This window comes from Podarcis erhardii (genome assembly GCF_964252035.2).
Source record: "Podarcis erhardii genome assembly, chromosome: 3".
Taxonomy (NCBI): Eukaryota; Metazoa; Chordata; class Lepidosauria; order Squamata; family Lacertidae; genus Podarcis; species Podarcis erhardii.
The window spans coordinates 23,622,485-23,645,188 of NC_138507.1; the positions used below are offsets into that span (position 1 = coordinate 23,622,485).

The window sequence follows — 22,704 nt, forward strand, 5'->3', positions numbered from 1 at the left end:
GGTTCAGTCCCAAGTACTCTCAGATTAATAGATACCTGCAGGGTAGGAGAGGCAAGACAGACAAGCTTGGCTTCTACCATCCAGGTATTTCCATTTCTGCCCTCCTACACACCAGGATACTTGCCTGTTTCCAAGGGACCAGATGTGTACTGGAAGTGGCTGGTTGTGCCATCTCTGAAAACAATGAAGACAATGGGAAGAATTCAAAACACTCTTGGGGTCATTCCATCAGTGCAAGCATTTCTGCTTGCTAGACTGTATGACCTCCCCTCTGCCACCTAGGGCTTCCTGCATGTATTCCCCTAGCTGGATGGAGGATCGAACACATGAATAGTTTGTACACCAAGTTCCCTGTTCTGATCCAAGAGCTGGACTAGTGTATGCCTAATTCTTAAATAAATCAGAAAATCCTGTGTATTATCTTTTTTTCAGTAGGGGAGTTGGGACTGGATTTAGTTCCCCCATGAACCCCTTTCCCCCCCACAAACAGCTGATTCTAGCTTTTCAGAGTCTTATCTTCTTGATGCAGGCCCAGCTGCTTAGTGCACACTGTTATTTCTGATCCACCTTATTCTATTATATAAATAAAGTGCTGTCTCTGCTCCTTTTTCACTGGGATACTGGATGGTGAAAATAAGATATAATTTAAACCTCAGCCACAGTTCCAGTGGCTTGAATGACAGGTGAATACTTAGATAAGACATAATTATTATAAACTCTAACTTTTGGCAATGAATGTTGTGTTATTGGCAGAGATATACAGGTGTAAAATCAAAGGTTGCGTGGTTTCTCTGTGAAGAAGAATTGAGGCAGGGAAACATTACGTTTCAGCGGATTCCAAATCAGTTCAACCCTCCTAAGGCAGTATTTCTAACCTCCAGGTGTTGGATGTTTTGGTCTGCTAGCTTGCACCAGAGGCTTTTGCTACAGCCCCCCTCCCCAAGCACAGTGAATACACTCCTACTACCAGGAAAAGGATGTTACAGGGATGGGGCAGAACAGGGCTGGCCCATTCCATTCTCTAGATAGCACCTCATCTGGGTCCTGGAGCTGGTGCAGCAAAACAAACACCCTCCCCCCCTTCCACTTTTTGTCCTAGCTGGTTCAAGCTGGCAGAACTTTGAGTAATGACGTGGTTCCTCTACTCTGATTCTCTCTCGTTTGCTCTATAAATGCTCTAGATTGCTCTATAAATGTATATTTCCTTCTCTATTTTTAATTTTTAAGTAGGGTTTATAGCTCAAGTCTTAACAAGTGGTATGTAGTACAGATGTATTTTTTTTCTCCCCCAGTACTTTTTATTTGTTTTGATCTCTCCCGTAGAAACGTATTGGATCGCAATTTCATTTCACATTTATTAAGGGTTTACTTCTGTTCACATTCATGAGTTAATTCTCATACTTGCACAGAATTTGTTCTTGATGCCAAGGAAAAAGGCTATTCGCTGCAAACTGAGACTTCATAGAAATTAAGAGCAATATTTAATTATACATCTCTCTCTCTCTCTCTCTCTCTCTCTCTCTGTGTGTGTGTGTGTGTGTGTGTATCACACACCAATATATATCACATTTCTTTTTTGTGAAACATAAGAAGCAAAGCTTTTTTGAGACTGGATGAAACAGCCTAGGGAATTTTATTTTGGTTAGTTGACACTGTCATGTAATGAATGCTAATATACTTTCAGAAATGTTAACTAGATTATAGTGCTGTGAGCTTTCTTGTCATTGATGGCAGTGATGCCTGGAAAATATTGGAGGTCACTGTAATGACGTGCCTGGATGTATGTCTCGTGCCAGAGCTGGAATGGCAAAAGTATTTAACAAGCAGGAACTGGGATGAGATCACTGGGAGAGTGATCAGTATTGACATTAATGAGTTTTATGTCCTATGCCAAAAGAGTTAGCTGACCTGTGAAGATCATGCAGTAAGCAATTTCCTGTACAAGAGAGGCATGCTACCCTTGAAAACAGTACTTGATATTCATAAGCTGTGAACGAGAACTACAGCATGTAAAGCATGTGGTCTAAAGAATACCTTGTCTCTAGCTCTGCAGCATGGCAGATAGAGCTCTGCCAACCTTTTCCTTTAAGCCCCCCTAATTCTTCAGTAAGACATCTTCATGCCACACTATGTCCTGTTCAAGAGACTTGCACATGCATGTGTACACACACACTTGCAGTGTGCATTATTGAACATGAATTCCTTCTGTGAGTGTGAATGAATTTCTAGATTTGCCACACCATTATATTTAAAATGTGACCTATTACCGTTGTTTCATATGTATATACACGCCTCTGTGTGTGACTGTGTGTGTATATGTCTCTCTCTGTGCGATATATACACACATACATACTATTGATGGCTTTATGTATCTGTTTGTGTATTTATATTGTTCTTCCTTTCTGTCCTGCTGCTATCATTTCTTCCCTTGTGTTCACTTAGATTATGGCATGCTTAAGTCAGGGACTTTAACGTCTTTTTAATTTTGTGAATTGATTAGATCATGTTATATGCTAAAGAACAAAAAAAGTAATAAAACTTGAAAACAACATGAATATTTTAATATGTTTTGTTCCATTTCCCCCCTTTATTTTGTTTTAGCTGTAGGCCTTGCTGCCTGCCCAGAACCAGTAATTCCTAGCAATGGATTCAAAATGGGCGATAGATATATGGTGAATGATGTTTTGTCATTTCAGTGTGAGCCAGGATACACATTACAGGTACTTGCATTTTCTTTTGAAATGGTATTGTTGCTGTTCTAACATATTGGACTGGATTCATAATTGAATAGAGCAGAAACCCACAACATGGGTGCTTCCATGGTGAGAGTGATTTTTGTCAGTTCTTGCTCCCACAACTTACATCTCCTAAGGCAGTGGCTCCCAGCTGGGGGTCCGCAGATCCCAGGGTGTCTGTGTAATCTACCCAGGGGATCTGTGGCACCATTCACATGACCAAAACTACTATAGAGATATCAAATCTTTCAAAAGCAAAGAGTCCATGGCTTAGCTTTTGAAAACAAACAAACATGGAGTCCGCAGTGCTTTACTAATATCTTCTGCTAGATCAAATTCTTTTGGTGAAGAAAAGGTATCCTCTTGAAATATTTTCTGCTCTTTGTCTCCTATGAAAAGGATCAGGATAAATAAGTGATGGTTGCTTTTTCACTCTGCTTGCTGAAGAGAACTGCATAAAGTCAAAACTTGGCATATTTTCCCCATCTCTCTCATCAACAAAAATTTGCTCCAGCAGAGGAACATCAGCAATTTTCTCTTTCATATTTTCTGAGACTACCACACCTGCAACTCTTTTATATGAAGTGATATAGCTAACAGAAATCAATTGGACATGATACTCAGAAATAATCAGAATTCCTATTAATTTAAATAGGTCTTAACTGTTGCTAATTTTCTCTGGATTGGGAGTATACATTTTGCATTCAATTTAATACACTCTGCAGGAAAGGAACATGCCCTATATCAGGTCATAACCATCTAGCCCAGTACTGTCTTACTCTGAGTAACAATCACTCTCCAGTGTTGAAGGCAAAGGCCTTTCATACCATCTACTGGGGCTGATGCCAGCAATTAAAACTGGGACCTTTTGTGAGCAAATCTTTTTCTCTGCCACTGGGTTATGATCCATCTCCAAATATGGCAGTAAACTGTCAGACAACTGTTGTTTCAGACATGTTTGCCTGCCTCTGTACATCTCTTTCTTTTTCAATGGACACTTGGAAGTTGTGGCTTCATTTAATTTTCCTTGGTATCTTCCTCCCTGTTCCTATTTCATTATTAATTCTGATTATTCTTAGATTTTTATTCTTTTCTATTGGTCATTCTGCAAAGCAAATAAAATAGTCATTCATAATAAAATTAGTTTTGCTTGCATAATGGGCCTATCTTCTTGAAAGGTAAAATAGAGTTGATTTTCCATTTATATACCTGCTTCTCTGCCAGGGTTTCTTTTCTCTTTTTAAAGCCTTACATGCCTAATCAGACCTTTTTTGCAGTCTGTGGTTTTGCTTTTCTTAGTGGTAATTGCCATATTATGATAATGTGAGAATATATTAATGCAGTCTTCCTTGATTTATAAATAAATGTATGACCTTTCTTAGTGCAAAAATCTCACTGAGGCATAGATTCTGAGCTAGCATCAGTGCTGCTAAACACTAGAATGCAGACTGCAATATTATATTTGGTCGTCTTTTGCTGAAATCTAAATAAATAGTTTGCACATGCCAAAGTTCAAGTGAGTTCTCTGTCACAATGTTTCTGACTGCCTTTCTTTGGGCAATGCATATGTTTTAAACACATCAGCCTACACTGACAAGTCACCAGTGGACAAACATGTATCGTAGCTACCAGAATATATACATTTTTGCCATAAGTATGAATATAAAATATACAGTCGTACTTTGGAAGTTGAACGGAATCAGTTCTGGAAGTCCATTTAACTTCCAAACCTTTCAAAAATCAAAGTGCGGCTTCTGATTGGCTGCAGGAAGACCCATCGGACGTTCAGCTTCCAAAAATAGTTCACAAACTAGAACACTCACTTCTGGGTTTGCAGCGTCCAGGAGCCAAAACGTTCGAGAACTAAGCTGTTCAAAAACCAGGGTATGACTGTAATCTAAAATTAGACCACTGAAAGTCAACAAGGAGAAGGGGTTAGGAATGGCATTATACAATAAATAATCAATGTCCATAGCAATACTACTATTTATGTATTTATTAAATTTGTTAGTATTTCTCAGCACAACCTAAGACGACTTAACAACCAACCAGACAATCAGACAGAACCCCCACAGAGATACATTAAGACCAAGGTGGAAAACATCCTGCCCACTTCTAAAAGGCTGCAGATAGTTAAAAGCCAAAGTCTTGGTTGTGGAGGAAATTTATTGCCTGGCACCTAAAGGACTACTACTGCATTGCTTTGTCAAGCACTTGGTTATATATTAGTACTACATTGTACTTCATGCTATGTCATCTTGGGAAAACACAGGGCTAGCCTTAGGCCTTGACAATGGGCTTCACTAGAATATGACACTTGTTTCAATGTTGTCATCTCAAGAGTTAGATTGTTTTACTGTGGATGTATCCAGCAACATGTGCTGAACACAATAATGATACATTAACGGTGGATTTATTCTGCTTTATTAGTTGTTCTGTGACATTTCCCCGATATGGCCACATTATCACTGTTTGAAAGCGTTGTAGCGCTACAAAAGCAGAAGGGGAAAACACACAGAGAAGATTTTAGTGCTATGAAAACTTAGGAGTTCCAGAAGGAGGATACAGAATATGCACTGTCTGGAAATCAAGCCACCACCACCAACTTTTTTTTTTTCCTTTTTTACATGCACAAAGGGTATTGACAGTGAGATCAGACATGGCTTCTTCTCTGATAGCATGAGCTCAAATAATTTATTATAATTGTATATTTTTTATTGTCGTAACCCACCTGGGGACTATGTGGTGAAGGGCAGATAAGGAAACACAATAAATCAAATCAGCATGAATGAGCAACAAAAAGAATGTTTACAGGGGCCCCTAAATATGATGATGTATTTCTAAACTATTTGATTGCTACCCACCCTAATAATAAGCACACTGGGGTTAAAAATAGAGTTACAATGGAGATAGTACAGGAATACAACTCCCCTATGAGGAAAAGTTATTATTATTATTATTTTTCTTTGTTAAGAAAGAAAGAATCTAGGCATTTTAGGATTTGAAAGAGATGGATAAAAATATGCATGCTGTGCATAGAAATACTTTTCATCCTTCTCTCACAATAGCAGAACATGAGATCATCCAATGAAATGGAACGGTGGTAGTTGCCTCTCTCCATGAACCCATCCCTCCCTCCCTCCCTCCCTCCCTCCCTCCCTCCCTCCCTCCCTTCCTCTTCAAACCCACTCCCAACCCTTGGGGTGGAAAGGAGGAGTCAGGGAAGTCGACTTTTGTGAGCCCAACTGCGTATGTTTTTCTGTGGCTGAAACCCTGTGAAATGTGAAATCTATAACCACAGTTTGTAACATTTTTGGCAGACTAACCACAACCCAACAAGGAATGGGACAACCTTGTTGTTGTTTAGTCATTTAGTCGTGTCCGACTCTTCGTGACCCCATGGACCAGAGCACGCCAGGCACTCCTGTCTTCCACTGCCTCCTGCAGTTTGGTCAGACTCATGCTGGTAGCTTCGAGAACACTGTCCAACCATCTCGTCCTCTTTCGTCCCCTTCTCCTTGTGCCCTCCATCTTTCCCAACATCAGGGTCTTTTCCAGGGAGTCTTCTCTTCTCATGAGGTGGCCAAAGTATTGGAGTCTCAGCTTCAGGATCTGTCCTTCCAGTGAGCACTCAGGGCTGATTTCCTTAAGAATGGATAGGTTTGATCTTCTTGCAGTCCATGGGACTCTCAAGAGTCTCCTCCAGCACCATAATTCAAAAGGGAGAACCTTATATCTATTCATCTCCATAGGTGCCAATGCCCTGGGGCCCTAGGTGCATGAGCACCCACAAAATTCCCCATGAAGGGGCCAGGCACCCACAAATTTCCGTGCCAGGACCATGCACGCTGCATGGCACCCATGGTCGTGGAGTCAAGCTGGCATTCCTGTTTATCTCAGTGGGTTTTGGTTCATAGAATCACAGAATTCTGGAGCTGGAAGAGTCCCTGCAGGTCATCTAGTTCAACTCCTAGGAAGGAGAGTTGAGCTAACTATTGGATTGCAGCCTCAGCACACATGTTCTTTTGAAAGTTTATCCATATTGAGAATAACTTGGGTATAGATTACATTTGATTTAATTCCGCACTCTCTGTATGTATTTGACAAGAGAGGTTTTTTTTAAAAAAAATCCTAACCAAACTATAATTTCACTAATTCTGGAATTGAAACCATGTACATTACATTGATTGGGCAGTATAGTTAAGACATTATGGCACAATCCTGTTCTGCGCTCTCCACTGAAAAAAGGGAGAGCAGTCTTTTAAAAAATCTCTTTCTATACCGAACCATTGTCTGATCTTGAAATAAATCCCATCCTTTGGTAGCATGGTGAAGAATGCAAATGAGGATGTTACATTGCTCTGCAAACCTATGCAATAATTGAGTTCAGAACAGTGGTTTTGAAACAGTTTCTTAAGACATGTGGCACAACTCATTTCCCATTTTAAAAGGAATTCTAATTATTGCAGTAGTCTTTTGTTTAACCTTAATTAGAAAACTGTCATGGGTAGTAAAGTGCAGGGGGAGAGTAATTGGCAAAAGGATTTCACTAGCAACGCTGGTGTTTTCTCCTTAGAATAATTATGCTAAATTGCCAGGGGAAAGCTGGAGAAACAGAGGACAATGATGAATCATTATTTTTTATTTTATTTTAGGGGCGCTCTCATATTTCTTGTATGCCTGGAACAGTTCGCCGTTGGAACTACCCTTCTCCTCTATGTATAGGTATGCATGCATACTTTTTGAACCATGTGTTATTAAGAATGACATAAGTACAAAACCAAAGTGTTAATTAGCAGCTGCAGTTTGTATCTGCTGATATCAAGCCCGTTTGACTGGAAAATGTCGCTTTTACACCTATCAGATGGTACCCTCGAACCATTGACCCTGATTATCCAGAATTAAGGGAAAGGTTTCTCCTTTTCTCATGTCTCGACTTTCCCTTTCATATACATGCTTTTTATTTAGTACACCTTCCCCTGTTGAATTAAAATGTGAATTAACATATTGATTCTGAAATATACTCGGGGTCGAGTGTGGATTTCATGCTCTTTATTCAGCTCATAGTAGTGAGGAGGAATGGAAGTTCTCCCAAATGTCTGCTTTATATACACTATTTACACAATGGGCCCCACATGATTGGCTAATTCCGGGATTCTCCAGTAGGCCAATCAGGTTGCGGATTTTACTTCCACCTGGAGCTGGATTGGGTGGCTCCTGCAGACCAATCAAACTGCTGCATTCTGGATCCTATTGTTCTAGGACCCATCAGACTGCTGCATTTTCGATCCTATTCAACTCAGTACATAACAGACTCATAGAACCTGCTGCTGAATGATAAGTCTCAGAATCCCCAGCAGCATGGCTCATTGGCCAGGGATGATGGAAGTTGTAGTTCAACAACATCTAGTGCACCATAGTCTAGCCACCCCTGGTATAAAAAAGGTAAAGGACCCCTGACAGTTAAGTCCAATCATGAACGACTCTGGGGTTGCGATGCTCATCTCGCTTTACTGGCCAAGGGAGCTGGCGTTTGTCCGCAGACAGTTTTTCCGGGTCATGTTGCCAGCATGACTAAGCCGCTTCTGGCGAAACCAGAGCAGCGCATGGAAACGCCATTTACCTTCCCACCAGAGCGGTATCTATTTATCTACCTGCACTGGCATGCTTTCGAACTGCTAGGTTTGCAGGAGCTGGGACCGAACAGCGGGAGCTCACCCCATCGTGGGGATTCGAACCGCCAACCTTCTGATTGGCAAGCCCAAGAGGCTCAGTGGTTTAGACCACAGCGCCACCCATGTCCTCACCTCTGGTAGAGAACACCTTATAATTGATCGAGCCAGTATTACCGTCTACATATTGCAGAAGAGTAGTGGGGATTTTGACAGTGTTGGTGATTTGCCTAAGATAACCTTGTGCCTAAGGTGATCTTTGAACCATTATCTTACGTATGTGAGCTGAATAATTTAAAATAAAATGTGCAGATTAATGCAAAAAAGAGAGAAATAATTAAATCACCCCTTTGTCATGTTTGAATCATATAGAAACCAGTATAATTTCAGTGTTCAGAATATAAAGTGACATGCGAAGAATATTTTCTGACCTGTCAATGTAATGTATGGATGGCCGTTTTATAAATGAAACTTATAAGGGGTCATTCTACACTTCATATGATGCCTGGACGTACCAAAGGGTGTATGCTGTGGTTAGTGATTTCTTGCTGGAGCAGACTTGCCCAAAGGAGTCTTTTTACCTATAGAGGTTTCTCCATTAACTTCAATGTCAAATGCTGCCCTCTGCATGAAAAAGAATCCATGTGTAGAGCTGTCAAAGTGAATGGGGAAGCCTGTTCAGATAAGAGCCTTCTGTGTACAATGTAGTGCTCTGTGTTGGTTCAAGTGTACAGTGTAGTGCTCTTCAGTTACATGAACATTGCATAAGTAATACATCATTCAATAAACCATGAAATATAATAGCATTATTTTATTTTATTTTCAACAGCCAAATGTGGTGGGACACTGACAAATATGGCTGGAGTGATACTGAGCCCAGGGTTCCCAGGAAACTATCCCAGTAACCTGGGCTGCGTGTGGAAGATATTATTGCCTGTTGGATATGGTAAGAATCTTGATGATGATGATGATGATGATGGTGATGATGATGTTGATACATTTCAGCTCAACCATAGAATTTTTGATCTCTCTGGCAGTTCCCTAACTTCCAAAACAATGACTGCCACATATTTCTTCTTGTCTGTCTGTCTATCTAGACACATAGATAGATCTATATAGGCTTCATACATTGGCACATTGTACATTGGCCATGGGCACATTGTGGAAAGGTGAACAGTATAACAATAATATAGCCGCTGCTGTTGTGTGTTGCTTTATCCAGAGAAAAAACAGTTTTATGATTGAAATTGGAAATCCCCATCTATTCTCCACCCACTTGCTACTTCTTTTTTCTTATACAGGAGTCCTCCACAGTCACCGCCCCCTATTCCAGCAGGGCTCAGTACAGAGAGATGTTAAGTGTAGGGAGGGATGGATAGATCAGGTCCAACATTTACTTTTAGTAAAAAAGCATTGTTTGTGAAATCTCTTTGCCTCATTCTGAGTAGTTTTAAGTTGGAATGGTGGCTCGAAATAAAACACTTAACACCTAACTCAATTTGATCTGTCCTTTCTCAGTCCTTTAACAAGAGGCCAGGCTACTCACTTTGCATCCCTTTCCCTTTTCTTCAGATGTGTTTCCTGGTAATCTATACATTATTCATGAGGAGAAGATAATAAGGCTATATGTTTATCATCACAAACTAGATTGAAAAGTCCCAAACGCTTCTTATCCAAATAATTTCATGGGTAGCTAGAACTTGTTTACAACCTTCTTGGGCTCATTAGCAAATTGCAGCTGTGCCTTTAAGGGAATGCATCTTAGTATAGATAATAATTAGGATGGTGTGATTCTTGCAGATAAATAGTTCATTGAAAGAAAGATAGGAGTCTGGAACAAAAGGAAAAGACAATTTCTCACTATTAAAAAAATTAGCAAATTATGAGATTTTGGCTGTATACACATGTAGCTGTGGCAGTAAGTCTTGTACAATTAAACAGGGCTTACTTCTGAGTAGACATGTATAGGTCTGCACTGTTAGCTAATTAAAATTGGCCTGTTGTTGAACACTTAGCTAGGTATTCATTTATTTTATGTATTAACAGCTTTCCTTCCTTACATGGATTTATGTAATATAATACACTAAGTAAAGATAATATTATGTGCTCAGCTAATTAGTTAAATTAATCAGTTTGGTTATTATAAATCCAGCTATAATGTCAGGTTCTTAATAATTAAGCTTGTTTTTAAAATAATGCTCTGCTTGTATTTTAGGGATTTGTATAGAGGTTAGACACTAATTACTTTGTGGATAATAGAAACTGTATGGTTATAAAAGGTACCTATGTTGCAGTATAGATTCCTTTTGCTATATATATATTTTACAACATTATCTGTCTCTTGGACAGCTTTTATTAGGGATCCCATTTGCAAAACACATGAGCTTGCATCGTAGCTTCCATTTTCTGATGACTACGTAGTTCTGCTCATGGAACAGTGGTTTTACACCTCTCCTGGAAATCCATTTCTGGTGGTTGGGGGGGACTCTACAGAGCAGCATGCCCCAATGCTGTGGTTACAACAGAACTGTTAGGTAATATCATTTTTATTACGTTTTTCCCCTTACAGGGGCACATATACAGTTTCTGAACTTCTCCACCGAAGCTAACCATGACTTCCTTGAAATCCAGAATGGTCCATATCACACTAGTTCTATGATTGGCCAGTTCAGTGGAACAGACCTCCCACCATCTTTATTAAGCACAACGCATGAAACTCTCATCCATTTTTACAGTGATCACTCGGAAAATAGGCAAGGATTTAAACTTGTATATCAAGGTGAGCAGCCGGTGACATAACCTTAATTCTATAATTTGAGGACTTAAATAATTGTCTTCTCCTATGTAAATCTGACAGAGTGTTACGATCATATTCTCAGCCCCTTCTCTTAGGTTTGCATGCCATCAGGTGACTGGTTCCCAGCGAGTCTCTTTTGTTGTTGTGGCCCATTGTCTGTAGAATTTCCTCCCCGGGGAAGCTTTCCTGGTTCTATACCTGTTTTCTTTTCATTGCCTGGTGAAGACCTCTTTGTCTTTTTTTCTTCCCTTGGGCTTGTTAGGTTTATGCATGTTGGAATTTGTTCTGTGGCAGTTTTTCCATTTTGCCTTGGTGCTTTGTATTTATATTATTTTATTTAAAATGTGAACTGGTCTGGACAATAAATGTCCTATTAAACATTTCATAATTCTCAACGCTAGAAATATATGTTTTTGTGGTTCATTTATTAGCAGTTTGCTTAATGCCCAATGATTGGAAAGGAAACTAGATTGTTTTTAGCCTTCTCTGGATTGTGGCCAGTATTGGTATGGACATACAGTAGTTAGAAAGCCACAGTATTTTTCGGAGGATAAGTGTGTAACTGGGGAAAGTTTTGAATGGAAATAAATGTAATAAATACTGTTAAGCTCATCTGGGTCCCAAGTCAAAGCTTATGTGTTCTCATTTCCCAGACTTTTGGCTCTTAATTTGAAGGATGGCATCACAGCCTCTTTTAGTGAAGTGGGACCTTTCATCCTTCTTTTTGCATTTGCTGTGTTTTTAGCCTTTTAGTGGTATTTCTGTGCTTTCAGTATACAAAGGTAAAGGGTAAAAAAGGTAAAGAACCCCTGGACGGTTAAGTGGAATCGTGGCGCTCATCTTGCTTTCAGGCTGAGGGAGCCGGCATTTGTCCACAGACAACTTTACAGGTCATGTGGCCAGCATGACTAAACCGCTTCTGGCGCAATGGAACACCGTGACAGAAACCAGAGTGCATGGAAATGGTGTTTACCTTCCTGTCACAGGGTACCTATTTCTTTATTCGCACTCGCATGCTTTCGAACTGCTAGGTTGGAAGGATCTGGGACAGAGCAACAGGAGCTCAGTCCACCACCTTTGACTGGACTTAAACCGTCCAGGGGTCCTTTACCTTTCACTATATAATATAGAACAAATAATGATAAATTATAATAATATATTTTGTTTTATAATTAGCATGGGTTGAGGGATACTTTTACCAATGCACGTTCCATGTTTTATAAGGTGTGTTGGTGTCTTTTTAAAAAAAATATAGTATGTCTGATTACAGTTGGTGCATAAAGTTTGTATTATTATTTTTTTCTGTTACTTGAATTATGATTAGTTATTTTTGCCTAATTCCTGAGGTAGGCTTCCCCTGAATCATGTTGGGCAATTTACCATTTCATTAAAGTTCCCTATTATTTTATCCAAACCATTTTGATACTTCCTCTTGTGTCGTTTCTCTCTCTGTGTGTCTCTCCACCCCCACCCCTTTTTGTATAGTACAGCCTCATTCATTCCTCCACTCTTACTCTCTATGCTAATTTCAAGCTGGCTGCAATTGGATAATTTACTGAAATGAATAAAAATGCCAAACTCCTTGAGACCTACCTTCTTCAAGGCCAAGGGCATTCTATGTTCTGTTAATTCATAAGGGGTTTATGCATGCTGAGAAAAAAGGACAAGAAAGGGTTAAGTTAGGTGTGCTCATTAATTTGGGGTGTGCTTGTCCTGCACCTGCAACTAGTTAAGCATGTGAGAGTTAGTCAGCTCAATCTAAAGTATAAATACACTTGTGTTTGAAGCAAGTTTGTTCTTAGCCCGTGCTCTTGGCCAGAGCCTAGTCTGTGTTGGAATGTTGCAAGGAGACTGTATTCTGTTGGAAGGAATGTGAATTACAACTGTATGTAACCTACAAGGTGTGGAATGGCTTTATGCTACCAGTAAAGGGACTGACTCTACCTAGAACTGTATGGTGTTTTTCTGTTTCACTGACACTCTCTGCTGGTATGTTGAATGGGCACTCTGCACATGCCCCAACATGTTCTGCATTTAATAATAATAATGTTATTATTTATACTCCACCCATCTGGCTGCGTTGCAAGTTTTTTCCTCCTTGTTCTTGCTTTTCGGCAACCAGTTGTCATGTTGTCCTGGTGTCTCCTTTCATCCTTCTATATGGGTTTATGGATGGGGGGGGGAGAATGTGTAGTGGAATGATAAAGAGCAGGCTGATCATTCTTTGAAAAGCTGTGAACGTAGGTAATTGGATTATTGCTTCCATAAAAAGCAATTTCAAAAAACAGTGAATAACGCTTACTTGTTTCTTTATAAGTTGCATCATCAGCATTCTTGTGTAAAAACACAAGGAGAGTCCTGCTTGATTTGACCAAGGTTCATCCAGTTCAGTATCCAGGCCAATCAATTGTCTCAAGGAGCCCACAAGGAGGACATGAAAGCAACATTACCAGTTGTTCCATGCACCCCAGCACTAGCATTTAGTGCAGCGGTTCTCAACCTGTGGGTCCCCATATGTTGTTGGACTAGCGAGGCCAGAGCTCGGGGATGATGGAAGTTGTAGTCCAACAACATCTGAGGACTCACAGGTTGAGAACCGCTGATTTAGTGGCATGCTGCCTCTGTACCTGGAACTTCCATATAACCATCATGATTAGTAGTTGCAGCCACTATTAGTGTTCACTCCATGAATCTATGCAACCTCCTTTTAAAACCATCCAAGGTGGTGATCATCGCCACATCTTGTTGCACAGTTTGAGAATTATCGCACAAGAGTGTGATAGACTTTGATTAGCCTGCATTGTCAGGCATTCTAGGTGGTTATGTTGCCAATAAATGACTATTGGAGAACCTTCATGGTGCGACAGGGAGAGAGTTACGGTTCTGGCATTTACGCAGTGCTCTTCAGTACTTAAGGAAATGCAGTATACCAGAGAGGAAAGCCTTCCATTGATTTATCTAATATGTGAATGGCTTGCATTGTACTGCAAGACGGTGTTGCATTGATTTGTAAGTAAGGTGGTGAATTTTCAAGCTTTGAACATGATTTATATAATATGGGGGCTAATTAACAAGTCATGAAGCTATCTATAAATCATGTTGCTCATTTTGTGTGTGTCTCGGCACTGATTTATAAGTCAAGTCATTCATTTGATTTATATATCATGACTTTGATTTACATGCCTTTACAGAGGGCAAAACTGTGATTCGGTGATGCGCCTGTCCTAATACAGCATTACTGGGTGAAAACTGAACAAACTGAAGCATTAGCAACAAGACATAAACAGCAAGCAGACATTGGGTTAATATGTTTTTATCTGGGGGTGGGGTGGGAGAACAGCAGCAAACCTGAAGCCTGCAGCAATGCAGATGTTTATCAGATAACTGCTATGTTTCTGTAAAAAAAAAAATGCTTCTCTAATAGAGGAGTAGTTGTACGACGGCTATTTAAACTTTTTACTCTAAAACTTGCAAGTCAACATGGTGAACATATGAAATGGATTAAAATAGTTCCAGCTAGGTGGCATCTGTTGGGTTGAACAGAAATATTGCTGTCACAGACCTTAACTATATACTACAAATTCCTGATGTTTATTGTATATAATTTGCCTTATGAGGAGGAGGAGCCTTGTCTTAAAATACACTATTTTCAAAACATTTCCTGCCTTTGCCAATAGGAAAAAACTTGAGCTGGTTACCTGCAATGTTGAATATAGGAAATCATCATCCAAGCATTTTTCTCCCTTTTGATTCTGAACCAGTGTAACTGTTACTTAAAAAAAATTGTCCCACATTTCTTTTTCTTGCAGCATATGAATTACAAAATTGTCCAGATCCTCCTCCGTTTTTCAATGGATATATCATTAATTCCGATTACAGCGTGGGCCAGTCAATATCTTTTGAGTGCTATCCAGGATATGTATTGATTGGTCCTTCTGTTCTCACTTGCCACCATGGGATCAACAGGAACTGGAACTACCCCTTTCCAAAATGTGAAGGTAAATTTTGCTCATTGTAATAATAGTTGACTCTTAGTATTCTCTCGACATTATATATTCAATGAAATGAGATGGAAAATTGCAGAAAACCCTGTGCATGAGGGCTGAAAATGATATCGACCACTAATAGAGATGTTCCAACATCCACGCACCACTTCAGTTCATAACTGGGCTCAAGAAACCAAGGTGCTCCTCTCCAAAATTGGGGAACAGCTTGGTTTATTACACATTGAACTTCATATCCCAGATGACATAATTAGGTAAACAACTCCCCTTTCTCACATTTCTCCATCAGCCTCCAAATCCTCTTCCTTTCGCCTACCTGGCCACACCTGTAGCACATGGGGAAGTATTTCCTCCACTAGACCTAACAATGTTCGAGGATTTCTGAAGGTGTCTTGAACCCTCGAAAAATTATGCTGTTTCATGCATGGATTTCCAAACTGGTTGAGTGAACTGCGTGTACAAATGTGTCCTAAGAACAGAGTCCACCCTCTTTAGTTCAAAAGCCAAGGCTACACACAAACTTTTTCAGTAAATGCTAAAATCTTGCCTCTCAGCTGCTTCAACACCCCTTCTCACCCTCTCCCCGCCAAACAACTGATCTGCAGATTTTAGCAGTTTTCAGATAACTTCCTTGCACATGTTTCTTTGTGTTGAAGCCCCCTGTGTTCAATTATTTGCCTGCAGTAGTTATTCAAATATATATCACAGTTCGCAATGTTGGTTGACCTGCCCTTTGTGCACCCTGGGTATATAAATTTATAAAGCGGTACTGTGTTGCCCTGTTTATATTTTAAATGTAGTTTATAACTCAGCCACATATTTCAGTTCTTTCACTCTGAATCACCTCAAATTACTTTGAAATTTTGCACATTATACATAGAGGGAAAAGAGCGAATTATTCTGTGCCTTGCCTAGAATTTCAATTAATTATACTGAAATGCTATAATTAAAATAACTTTCTCACGTCCGTAAATGGATATCCTTGACAAAAGCAGAACAATGAAAATGACCAATATCATCTTCCTTTGTCATGCAAAAGAGCCAGATGGGAACCTGCATACTAAGTTGCATCATGCCTAGACATCAAATCAAATACAACTTTTTTCAAAGCTACTAGTAGTGACTATATTATTTGTATTGTGGTTTGCTTTTTTAAGTGTATGAATAAAATGATCTATAGGTTATCGGTGATTCTCAAACTTTTTTCCGTGGATTACACTTTCAGAATAAAAATTTGCTCGTGCCACACCCCATTTTTAATTGATAAGAAATAATTTGGAAAATGAAAAGAAATAACTAGCACAGGGGAGAGTAAGTAGCAGAGGAGGTAGAAGCAAGTGATGCACTTCTCAGAGGACCTGTCAGTTACATCCAGCTTCCTATCTGTAAAAGCACCACACCCAGAAAGTGAAAAACAACAACACACCTGTAGTTGTTCAGTTTCCATCCTATCTAACTTCCAGATGTTTTTAGAGTCTCTCTTGGAAAACATCCACTTTGGTCTTTTGATAATTGGTCTTCATTTTTATAGTAATTACCAAAGGATTTTAGGAGGCGCTATACAACTTTCCTTGTTAAAGACATTATTGCTGTGACAGCTGCATACAGATGAGCTAAAATATTTTTATCACCTATTTTGAAATGAAGGGAGAAACATTGAAAACCTGACAGATGTGAAACTATGTTGTTTATTATAAATTAAAAAGCAGTGTCAGGCCTTTTGTTTGTTTTTCCCATGTCCATAATTGCCCATTTGTACCGGGGAAGCAAAGACTACATTAATATTTGTGTAGGATCTCAGTGTCCCTCCCATGCAGAGTTTGACATTGGGAGCAGGAGGCCATAAGCTTTCCATAAATATAGGACCAAAACAATTTCCATGCTCCTGCTCTCTCTGGCCCAAATGTTTAACTGGAATCTCCTGATTGCCATTGAACTGATTTATTGACTTTACACAATGTTAATAGCTGTTACTTGAATGTGCAGTACTCTCTGGGCTTTCTCAGGTACTATTCAAGAAAGCATCTAATGACTGTAGAGCTTCTTTAAAAATAAAAAAGCAGTTTAAATATTTCCTACCCTTTCCTTCCAACACTTGGTGTTATAAACTGCAGTCCTAGTCCAGGGGCCTGGGGAGTCGCCCATGGGCTTGCAAAATTATATGGATCTACAACATGCGAGAAAGAGCTCCAGTGTTAAAGAGGGAGATCTGCTATCGGATTCCCTGCTTCCTGATGCCACAGAAAGGTCCGAGGTTCTGACCAACCAGTGTCAAAACTCTGACATGGTACTGTCAAATAATAAGCAGTTTTGGGGCTTCTTGGGAAGGGTCAGAAAAGGCTTGCATCTAAAAGATCCAAAGTCTTTTTCAGCTGCACAACACCCCCTCCTCAAAAGGATGATTCAGATTGCAGCCTTAGAGTGACTAGAATGGTAACTGGACAAGTTTTTTATTATTTATTCAAACCTCCAATGTGTTTAATGAAGGGAAGTCATTTTCATGAATGTAGAGTAACTCAGCAAGTAAAACTACTGTCGTACACTTAACATCTGCAAAATTCCCTTTGAGCTGTATTGCGTTTTGGCAAAAAACTTCAATCAGCTTTAGGCCAGGTTCTTAATGAAGAAAAGGCTACTACCTCCCCATATTGACTAGGATGTTTAAATAGTTTCAAATAGTTAAATTGCCTCCTTACATTGTTATTTTGAGCATGCTCACGGATGAGGAAGTAAGCATTTTGTGTGCTAAACATTGAGAAATATAGTAAGACATATTTCAGCTTCTTTTCCACCTCTCACAGTCAAGTCCAACAAGAGGAGAGTCAGTCTGTAGAATCAAGTCACGTATACTCATTGTTAATTGATCTGACCCTATTATTAAGTGGATAAAATGGGAAGTGAGTTGTGACTACAGGGATCACAAGAAACGGGAAAGTGACATTGCAGGGCAGAAGATGTTACCCAATTCAATTGATTCTTTATCCCTTTCTTTGAGGAGGGATAATCACATGATTCATCAAATTCTTCTGCACAATTGGATGCACTTCCAATTAGAAGCAGATTTATCAGTGGGATTTGATCAAAAGGAAGAATATGGTGGGTTGAATCTATTTGTGCTTTTTTAAAAAAAGGTATTTTGTTGTAGTCCCACAAAGCAGCTCACAAACCAAGGAAGCTTGGGGAGCTCCTTGTGGCAACTTGCTTTGACAAGAGTTGGACTTTGGAGCTTCTGTCTCCAATTCAACTCTCCTAGGCTTTTCCCTTTTAGAAGATTAGAGTTTTGTAAAAGCCAACCCTGTAGCTTGAAGATTTAGGGATGGCATTCCTTCTGCCTCTTTGGCCTCTAACCTGATGCTATTGGACTGGCACAGCTGAAAGGAGTTGTAGTCCAAAACATCTGGCACTAGATTAAAGAAGGAGCATAAGCTGATGATAGTAAGTCAAACCTCAGCTCCCGAACGCCTCCGTTTTGAAACGCTTTGGCTCCCGAACACCCCAAACCCAGAAGTACTGTATTTTTCGCTCTATAAGACGCACCAGACCACAAGACGCACCTAGTTTTTGGAGGAGGAAAACAAGAAAAAAAATATTCTGAATCCCAGAAGCCAGAACAGCAAGAGGGATCGCTGCGTAGTGAAAGCAGCAATCCCTCTTGCTGTTCTGGCTTCTGGGATAGCTGCGCAGCCTGCATTCTCTCCACAAGACGCACAAACATTTCCCCTTACTTTTTAGGAGGGAAAAAGTGAGTCTTATAGAGCAAAAAATACGGTAAATGCTCCGGTTTTCGAACGTTTTTCGGAAGCCAAACATCTGACGTGGCTTCCACGTAAGTGCAGGAAGCTCCTGCAGCTGATCAGAAGCCACGCCTCGGTTGTCGAACATTTTGGAAGCCAAATGGGCTTCCTCGGTTGTCGATTATGTTCGACAACCGAGGTTTGACTGTAGTTGCAGCAGCATTTCCTGAGCACTGTTCTGTGGAGGGTGCAGGTGTAGTCATGTGCCCTCAGTGCCATCTGTTCATGATTCATCAACATGCTCACCTGCACTGTCCCCACCCCCCACAGAAGATGGTATAGGCTTACTACTGAAAGGTAACAAACCATGTGAATTTGCTTTTTTAAACTCTTGAATTGGCTATGCCATCATCATCATTTTTTTATTTGTATACTGTCTTTCTATCTTACAATACAAGCTGAAGAAACAAAAAATGTACATCTTATAATAATGCAATACAAAAATGTGATAATAAAACTTTAAAATAGGCAACCTACATCAAAAAGTAACATTCAACAATCATTAGAATAGTATGAAATAATAATAACATATAAAAGTTAAACAGAAATCCACTCAACAGTAAATAATTTCTAAACTATAATCAATAAAACAACGGCAAGCCACAGTGCGTAAAATAATACAATACAAATTGAGAAGCAGAGACCAGAGGGTGGGGCAAGGCAGGTGGAAGGAGGCCTTGCCCGATGGAGTCTCTCCCCTCACAGTCTTAAACGTAAGACAAATCACTGTCCTGACTTAACCATGCATCCTTACTTTTTAACACTCCCATTCCTTTCCTTTTCAGCTCCTTGTGGCTATAATGTAACATCTGAAAATGGTACTGTGTACTCCCCAGGATTTCCAGATGAATATCCAAATTCAAAAGATTGTACGTGGCTTATTACTGTACCCCAGGGCCATGGAATCTATATCAATTTCACCTTACTCCAAACAGAACTAGTGAATGACTACATTGCAGTTTGGTATGTGAACTTTTATTACCGTAAAGGCTGATAATAGATCGATCTGAACTTCGCCTCAATCCAGAATAATCAAACTGTTGGTGTTCATGTGTATTAGTTAGTTAGTTAGTTAGTTAGTTAGTTAGTTAGTTAGTTTGTATACAGAGCATAATTTGTTGGCTAGCAAGTTCTATCCTGCTTGAAAGATCTGTTTTGAAATATAGGGAGGCTGTGAGAAGGTGAGTCTTCTCTCCAACATGAAAGCCAGCCTGTGAAGCTCTATTTTGATTCTGGAACATTTCCCACATGAAGTTGCTTGGGGAAAAAAAGGATTGCATCATATTTGTGGTCATCAATGCAAAGAAAGCACTCGGTTCTATTTATCTTTCCCACCCTTGTCTAGGAAGTCTGAACTGACGCTTAGAGGTAGTCACAGCCTAAACATGAGTAAACAAATTAAAATTGACAAGGCAAGAGACAGGATAACTTTTGATCCAAGGATAGGGGCCTAACTTGTTGAATTAGTACCTGCAGATCTGGACATAGTAACACATGCCCTATTTATATCGCATCAGGACTGCTGCAATATGCTCTACCAAGAGCTATCTTTGAAAAGAGGTCAGAAACTTTTATTGGTCCAAATCAAATTGAGGCAGCCAAGTTGATAACTGGAGCTGCTTACTCCCTTTTTGAAACTACTGCATTGCCTTCCAGTTCATTCCTGGGCCCAGTTCAAAGTGCTGATGATGCAGCTTTAAAGCTCTTTGTGGTATGGCTTCAGGACATTTGAAGGGGTGACCTTTTATAAATGAGCCTGCCTCCTTATTAAGAGTACCAATGGAGGCTTTTCTGCATGTCCCAACAAATTCTGAAATACATCTGATTGTAACCAAGGAGAGGGCCTTCTCTCCAGGCTCTGGAACTTGCTGTCGCATTAGTGGACTTCCACTTAATTATATATTGGTTCACCAGAACACCTGAAAGCAGCTTTACTTTTTATTTTTTAAATTGTTTTAATCTTTGCTGCTCTTAATTTTTGTGGTGTTGTTTTAATGTTATTGTCTGTTAACTGTTATTAGCTATTAACTGTTGATAGCTGCCTTGAAGTCTTGGGGCGGGGGGAAGGTGGAATAAAAATATTTTTAGTAATAATTGGGTATATTTCCTGAATAGCATTTTGAAATACTGTGGGGCACAATTTGTACCTTACCTGAATAGCACAGGAATAGCTAAAGTGCAGCTGCTTACAGGGCTACTCTGATGGGCAGTAATTATGTCGGTGGACCAACAAATTTCATGCATAGTAGCTCTGCCTGCTAATGCCTTTCTTTTTGAGCACGTGTTGGAGAAATATGGAAATGCCAGTAATATTGGAACAAGTAGTAGGTGTCCATTACAATATATTGGATTTGAAAATAATTTTATGGGACATTTTGCACTTTCATTCTACTGTTATACCTGTCCCCAGCTGACTGGATAGGAATGGGCTATAAATTCAAATATATATTCATTGCATAATTGTATATGCCTAACCAGCTATGATCAAAATGCCACATTTCATTGTGTTAGCAATTTAAATTAACAATGCTTTCAGTTGTGAGGGGAGCCACTGGGGCCATTCTCTTCCCAGAGGCAAATGTTTTCCCATCCATCTGCTAGCCCAAATGCTGAGTCCTAGAAATGCCACTGCCATTCAGAGATGCCTGCTTGGGGGAAAAAACGTGTTGAATTTTTCAGATCCCTGTTTTTCTCACAGTACATATTTTGAGAAGGATTATATAGCAGATGGGCCAGTCAGTCCTCCTTTGAACTACATACCGCCCTTTTCCTGAGTTGGTATCAAAAAGATTAGAACCACTGGGAAGGTCTAAACAGCTTATGTCTTTTGCACTAAAAAGCTGTTGATCTTTTGGTTGATAAAGAACTATTCTTTAAAGTGACATCTTAATATCTGCTCCGCCATAGGCACCTCACTGACCAAAACAGCTTTTTCATTAATAAAGGCATTAGTAAAATTTTGGAAATGTTTTTCAAGTGGACTAGAAAAGTCCCTGGTTCCTGGGAGACCAGATGCTTCATAGGCCAGATGCTTACTAATTTGAAAAGTTGCCAGCTTTTGTGTGGCAGCGTAAAGCAATAGTGTCATTAAATGGTGTTGTTCATAGTGTCATTAACCCTGCTAGAAGAATGGCAAAAATTGTTATATTTTTGCAAGTAGCATCAAAACCCTTTTAATTATGGTGGCTGAAATTCAGAATCGTGTATTTCTTTAAAAAATAATTTGGAAAGAAAAATCAGTTTATACACATATAAGAATAGTGTAATACCATATTTTGTTTTGAAATGAATTATTTCTCCTGTTGAAAACACAGTTTTTATTTCTCTCTTTCACTAAATATGGCACTGACATTTGTTTCATTGGCTGACATCGAACATATAATGTCAAGGCTGAGTTTTCAGTGAATAGTAAAGTGATTAAAGAACAGCACCTGTATGCAATACCCATATATCTTCTTCTATATATAACAATAGAACGAAGCACCTCAGGTGACCTCATGGCAAACTATACAGTACTGAACCTTCTTTAGTACAAATATTACTTACATAGCTTTTCCAGCTTCTCCTAAAAGGTCAAGCTTTTCACATTGGCAGGAATGTACTTAATCGCCTTCCTAGATTTGCATGCAAATGAATTACTATGCTACAATTGTTAGGATTAACCTGCCTTCTTGAAGATTTAAAGCTACCATCAAGAGAAAA

At 39.5% G+C, this 22,704-nt stretch overlaps 1 protein-coding gene across 4 annotated transcripts in view; it reads left to right on the forward strand.

The window, feature by feature from the left end:
• CSMD1 (CUB and Sushi multiple domains 1) overlaps positions 1 to 22,704 on the forward strand; it is a 956,661-nt gene that overhangs the window by 849,265 nt on the left and 84,692 nt on the right. For all 4 annotated transcript variants that reach the window (XM_081856635.1, XM_081856636.1, XM_081856637.1 and 1 more), the window contains 6 exons: positions 2,602 to 2,720; positions 7,391 to 7,460; positions 9,237 to 9,353; positions 10,977 to 11,186; positions 15,014 to 15,202; positions 19,788 to 19,965. In XM_081856635.1, the coding sequence (XP_081712761.1) occupies positions 2,602 to 2,720; positions 7,391 to 7,460; positions 9,237 to 9,353; positions 10,977 to 11,186; positions 15,014 to 15,202; positions 19,788 to 19,965 (883 nt within the window). The remainder of the gene's footprint in view (positions 1 to 2,601; positions 2,721 to 7,390; positions 7,461 to 9,236; positions 9,354 to 10,976; positions 11,187 to 15,013; positions 15,203 to 19,787; positions 19,966 to 22,704) is intronic.